At 32.3% G+C, this 6,580-nt stretch overlaps 1 protein-coding gene across 1 annotated transcript; it reads left to right on the top strand.

Annotated features, from left to right (window-relative positions):
• Positions 1–211: 211 nt before the first annotated feature.
• Positions 212–5,443, top strand: LOC110107221 (endo-1,4-beta-xylanase 1). Its single transcript, XM_028699111.1, has 5 exons — positions 212–262; positions 1,365–1,720; positions 1,879–2,056; positions 3,133–3,669; positions 4,188–5,443. The coding sequence occupies exons 1-5, from the start codon at positions 212–214 to the stop codon at positions 5,301–5,303; spliced, it is 2,238 nt and encodes a 745-aa protein (XP_028554944.1). The 3' UTR covers positions 5,304–5,443.
• The last annotated feature ends 1,137 nt before the right edge of the window (positions 5,444–6,580 follow it).

Genomic DNA, 6,580 nt, shown 5'->3' with positions numbered 1-6,580 from the left:
GTTATTTTACGAATGAAAATGTGCTAATGCCTGCACGATCAATAGCCTTCAGGAACAAGGGAAGTTACCTTCGAATGCCTCTATATACATGTTCTAAGCAAAACTAGCTAGGCTTCTTTTTTCATGCAAAAGAGCTAACTATTTGTCCTTATCTAAGAACAGGTGAGCATAGAGATGTTATTGGAAAGCCTTGCTTTGCAATGCAAGGATAATGGAAGCTTGCGCTCAGCTGAAGAAGAGTTCAAGCAATCCTATACCACAAGTGAGCATATTAGCTTTCTACACAGGACCATGAATTTTGCTTGGCTTTATAGATAACTTTGGTTTTTAATACAATATAACACTTCCTTTGGCTTCCAGTTCTGGTTAACCATTCGGTTGTTGGTTACTCCTATTTATTTATTTACTTGGACCTTCCTTTAAGCAATGGCCGAGTTCAGTGGAATTAGTGATCTATATAAGAGATATGGGACCTCAGCATTGTATGCTAAAGAGTAAGGAACTTAGAAGAGTTATTTATCAACAGTTTCTGAGGTGAATGAGAAAAAAAAAAAAAAAAAGAACTGATTTTCATATTTTCATTTTGTTATATGATTATGTATTTGTTAAATTTAATTTTTTTTCTTTTTTCCTAAGAGGTTGCAGAAAGGGATTAAGAAGCTTAATTCATGGCTGAAAATCACTTCCTAAAGTGCAACACAGATGACTTTCAGGTACTCTGATGCAGCCAGATCCAGAAACTAAAATTAGAATCTTGTGTTTTCATGAAAAATGTAATTTTTTTTTGTTCTGGGCCAAAATGAAATTATTGCTGCATATGTGTGTATATATTATATAATTGCTTGAATCACAGAGCATTCTATATATGTCAAATAACTTGATTTTTGGAACTCAATCAAAATATAACAATTTGATATAAATTACATATTGAGCATGCATGCATTATACAAAAATATAAGGGCTCTATCCGATAAAATGGAAATAAATAAAGAGCATTAGAAACTAAGGCTTCGCTTGGGACGGTTATATTCAAGCTTTTTAAAACAGTTTTTTAGTACGAAAATTAAAACTTTTGTATTATAAAACTGCTTTAAGAAGCAATAAGAAAGTCATCTCAAATGAAACCTAAGTAATAGGAATTTACCCCAACCTGATTACTTGTAACAATACTTCTCCAGCTAATCCATATGAATTCCTTTTTACTGTCATTAACTAAATGGTGAAGAAACATTGAGGCCTTCTTCTCACTTTCAAGCATCCAATTCATTCTGTTGTCAGTTGAATATTAAGGAACTAAAATTCTACTTCTACAGAATTTAGTTGTGGCATCTTACAAACAGATTTGTTTAAAATTTTCTACACAGGAGATAAGCACAGGAAATTCTATTGAAGCTGGAGATGAAAATATCATTCTGAATCCTCGCTTTGAAGATGGCCTTAACAATTGGTCAGGAAGAGGTTGCAAGATTCTTTTGTGTGAGTCCTTGGGAAATGGAAAGGTTCTTCCATTATCAGGAAAATCCTTTGCTTCAACGACTGGACGCACACAGAATTGGAATGGAATTCAACAAGATATCACAGGCAGGTTTCAGAGAAAACTCGCATATGAGATCAGTGCAGTGGTCAGGATATTTGGCTCGCCGGCCGCCGCCGCCGTTGTTCAGGCAACTTTGTGGGTTCAAAAACCGAATGGCAAAGAACAATACATTGTCATTACTCGGTGAGCAGACAATTTTGTTTAGTCAAAACTCAAATTTCCCTCTTTGAATTGGAGAAATAGTTGAATTTATGAATTGAATTGATGTCATTACCAACATTTCTTCTTCTTCTTCTTTTTTATACAAACTAAAGTTCAAAAATGATATTTTGTTGCTTTAGAGTGCAAGCTACAGACAAGGAATGGGTGCAGTTGCAGGGAAAGTTCTTAGTAAATAGTGTAGCAGCAAAGGTTGTTATCTATCTAGAAGGTCCACCTCCCGGGGTTGATATTCTTTTGAATACTATGGTTGTTAAACATGCACAGAAGATCCCTCCATCTCTTCCTCCTGATACAGAGGTAATCACATCATAACTTTGAATATATGTAACATGTAGTTAAAGGAGGGCTCAGGAAAAATCAATTGTCAAAAGCTAAGGCAATTATGTGTTATAGCTTATAGGGTAAGATTTCGTTTGGGACGTCTTTCTTACTGTTTTTAAAATAATTTTTTAGTGCTGAAAAACTGCTTTAAGTAGTAAGAAAATCATCCAAACAAAGCCTAAATATCAATTGACTGATTTATTAGTTTAAATCCTAGATCGAACTTATAGTGCAGAAACTGATCTAAATGTTTTGTTTTCATCTTCTTTACCTTGAATTTAAACTTAGCCTCTGTTTAGCTCGAATGAATTGAAAGAGAAGAAATGAAAAGGAAATGAAAATAGAAAGGGCAAAATAATTGAATATAAATCAATTACTTTAATCCAATTGCTTGGTTGAGCAGAAAAACAATTTTACTTTTTGATTACTTTGAAGGAATGATCATCAAATTGAAAAGGAAATGATACCTTTTTGTTATCAATACTTCAGTTTTACTTCACTTTTTCATTGGGTTTAAGCATAGCACCACACAAAGGAATATGTATATGTTCAAATTTCCTTAGTAAAATTAGTTTCTAATGAACTACACTCAAACTAAAAAAAATCAAATGTAGTATATGAGCTAAACAATATTTCATTTCGTTTAATTCCTCCATAACAACCAAAACTTAATTTACATCTTATTGTTTTAGTATCATGTCAGTGCTAATGCAAAACTTTTTGAAGGAAATTAGGAAAATTTCTATCACCATGAAGAAGCAGTACAAATAGTATATATTCTCTGAGATATTGTAATTCGCAATTTGATAAACTTGAAAATGTTGCGTAATTAACATATCTATACTATTATTGGCATCTTTAATGCTTGCATGGCATCCAAACTTGTTATGATCATCATGCAAACAAAAATTTCTTATTTGAAGTGCCTCAAGAATTGAAATTTTTCTATTTTAGAAAAAAAAATTGTTATAAGTTCTCTCTCTTTGATCTTTTCTATAGCCTTACTAATTTCTCTAACATAATTCTAAGTTATCAACTCTTTGCTTTTTTAGAATGTGCTATATGGAGTAAGCATAATCACAAACAACAACCTCATAGATGGCCTAAATGGTTGGTCTCCTCTTGGTTCTTGCACTCTAAACGTTGGACAAGGCGCACCTCGAATTCTTCCTCCAATGGCTATAGATTCTTTAGCAAGCCATGAACCTTTAAATGGTCGATACATTCTCACTACAAATCGATCACAGACATGGATGGGACCATCTCAGGATATCACATACAAACTCAACTTGTTTGTGACATACCAAGTATCTGCTTGGGCTCGAGTGAGCTCAGTTAGGAATGGCCCTCAGAACATCAATGTTGCTCTCGGCCTGGACAATCAGTATGTGAATGGAGGTCAAGTTGAAGCGGTAGATGATAGATGGTATGAAATTGGAGGATCTTTTAGAATTGAGAAACAACCTTCAAAAGTTCTATTGTATGTTCAAGGTCCTTTGGCTGGTGTTGATCTCATGGTTTCAGGACTACAAATATTCCCAGTTGATAGAAAAGCAAGATTCAAATATCTTAAGAAGAGGACTGATGAGGTGCATATTTTTAAAGTATCATCACTATATAACATTTTATTCATATTCACATTTTTCTTTAAAATTTTCCTAAAGTACAATTCCAACCATACTTTTTAGTATAAAAATGTGACAAGCTTCTAATTATAGAAACATAAGGTATATAAACATAAGGCATGCCTTGTTAAATAATTGTGAGATAGTTTGAAGTCCTACTTAATTAGTCATGTTTTAGACATGTTATTATGAGAAGTCTTTCATTTACATTTTAAGCAAAGAACTGAAAGAAGAGTGTTACAACAAATGAATTTTTAAGTCCAACTACACAATATAAGTGTGACTAAGTTTGAAGTTATACTATTTCACGAGTTCACAATTATAGATCCTTTAAAGTCATTTTATTAAATGTAAATATAAAGTTGACTCATCTCAATTACCTAACCCATCTTGGGCCCCTGGGGTTAAATTTACTCTAATTTTTTATAGATCCAACCCCAGCCTCTCAAAGTAAATCACCAACTAAGTAAGTTAAATTGCAGGTAAGGAAAAGAGATGTAATCCTGAAAATTTCAGGATGCTATTGTGATGATTTCTTTGGAACTTCTATAAAGGTCACTCAAATTAAGAATAACTTCCCTATTGGATCTTGCATCAATAGAACAGATATTGATAATGAAAATTTCGTTGAATTCTTCAAAAATAATTTCAACTGGGGAGTTTTTGGCAATGAACTTAAATGGTATTATACAGAGCCACAACAAGGCAACTTTAATTATGCTGATGCTGATGATCTCTTAGATTTTTGCAACAAAAATGGTGTGCAAGTCAGAGGCCATTGTATATTCTGGGAAGTTGAATCTACAGTTCAACCATGGGTGCAGTCCCTTAGTAAGAACAATTTAATGATTGCTGTTCAGAATCGCCTCACTGGTCTCTTAACAAGATATAAAGGAAAATTCAAACACTATGATGTGAATAATGAGATGCTTCATGGCTCTTTCTATCAAGACAGACTAGGAAAAGATATAAGAGCAAACATGTTCAAGACTGCAAGTCAGTTGGATCCTTCTCCCATACTTTTTGTAAATGATTATCATGTTGAGGATGGTACAGATACTCGAGCGTCTCCAGAGAAGTATATAAAGCAAATTATAGATTTACAAGATCAAGGGGCAAATGTGGGAGGAATTGGAGTTCAAGGCCACATTGATTCTCCCATCGGACCTATCATTTCTTCAGCATTGGACAAGCTAGGCGTATTAGGCCTTCCTATATGGTTCACAGAGATTGATGTATCGTCGATAAATGAGTACATTCGAGCAGATGATTTGGAGGCGATGTTGCGAGAAATTTATGCTCATCCTGCTGTCGATGGCATCATGTTGTGGGGATTTTGGGAGTTGTTAATGAGCAGAGAGAATGCTTATTTAGTAAATGCTGAAGGTGACGTTAATGAAGCTGGAAAGAGGCTTTTAGCTCTTAAGCAAGAGTGGCTTTCAAATGCTTCTGGGAATGTTAATGAGGATGGGGAGTTCTTATTCCGAGGTTTTTATGGTAGTTATACTGTTGAGATTATTGCATTTGAGAAGAAGATAACTCATACATTCTCACTTGAGAAGGGTGATTTTCCTTTAGTCGTGGAAATAAACATTTAGAAGCTCGAATAAGTGGTTTCCATTGGGCTACATATGTAAAGCAATGGATTATGTTGTTATTAAATGTTGTAAAAGTCATGAAGTATAGAGATTTGAGACAAAATATAATAAGTTGTAGTGCACTCAATACAAGGTGTGGTAGCTTTTGTTGCTTTTAACTTAAAAAGAGTAATAAATATTTCATTCATTGCTTGTATTAGTTGAGTCCCAAATTATTATAAGTCTAATGATGGTGATAATAATAATGATCCTACATTATTTCAATTCAAAGGTGGTTTTGAATTTTTATAATTTAGTTAAAAGATAAAAACTCTCTCGAAAAAATAAATAAAAACATTGACTAGTTATATGCCAAGTTAATTACTTAAGTTTAGCTTGATAACATAAGACAATATTTTAACAATGAGCTAATTCTATTGAATTACAAATTTATTTGTGATTTCTAAGACTACAATTAGTTAAAATAAGCATATATTTTAATTAAAAATTTAATCGTAAGGTTGGTCTGATAATGTTTGCCTACTAAGCCTAGTTGTCATAGATTGGACAATTATTGTAGCAAAGCCTAGGCTAAGTGGATAGAATCATTATTCTATGAGAGTAGACTCAAGACTAAAGTTGAAGCCCTTTGTAAATAAAATAAATTAAACTCCCCCACTTTGTTCTTTTTTTTATTTTAATAAATAATTTTTCTTTATCTTGAAAATTTTGTCAATATTAGAACAATGCGAAAAATCAAAATCAATCGATAAAATTTAAGATATTTACGGAAAAATATACAAATGAGATTTTTATCTACTATTTATCACACACATGCTTAAAAATATTTATACAAATAAGCTGATTAAACACATAATTTATAATAAAACTTTCACTTATAAAATTTATTCTTTTTTATAATTGCCCCTCATAAATCTTATCTTCCATCATGATTATAAAAGAAAAAATAAAGACATTCAAATAATTAAAAAAACATAATTTATAATAAAACTTTCACTTCAAAGGTCCTAAAAACCTTTCATTCTATAACATCCATCAAATAATCAAAAGTTATATGACACATTCAACTCCAATAACAATCCTTCCTGCCTTCCAAAAATTCAAACAATTTCTTTTACTTGACATTTTCTTAAAACACATCAACCTCAAAATTATCAATGCCAATTACTTGATTGGCTTACCATTTAATCCGCAAAATAAAAATCAAAGATCCATTCCACCTAGAAAAATAACTTAAAATTAATCAAACTCAAATTCACAGCAAGAGCATCCGATTC

The sequence above is a fragment of the Dendrobium catenatum genome, unplaced genomic scaffold (assembly GCF_001605985.2).
Source record: "Dendrobium catenatum unplaced genomic scaffold, ASM160598v2 fragScaff_scaffold_133, whole genome shotgun sequence".
Classification (NCBI taxonomy): Eukaryota; Viridiplantae; Streptophyta; class Magnoliopsida; order Asparagales; family Orchidaceae; genus Dendrobium; species Dendrobium catenatum.
This window is presented reverse-complemented; position numbering and strand designations above follow the sequence as displayed.

Coding starts and splice junctions, on each gene's coding strand:
- LOC110107221 (XM_028699111.1), top strand. CDS start 212: ATGGAAGCTTGCGCTCAGCTGAAGAAGAGTTCAAGCAATCCTATACCA. Junction 263..1,364: donor CAAGCAATCCTATACCACAA/GTGAGCATATTA, acceptor TTTTCTACACAG/GAGATAAGCACAGGAAATTC. Junction 3,670..4,187: donor TTAAGAAGAGGACTGATGAG/GTGCATATTTTT, acceptor GTTAAATTGCAG/GTAAGGAAAAGAGATGTAAT.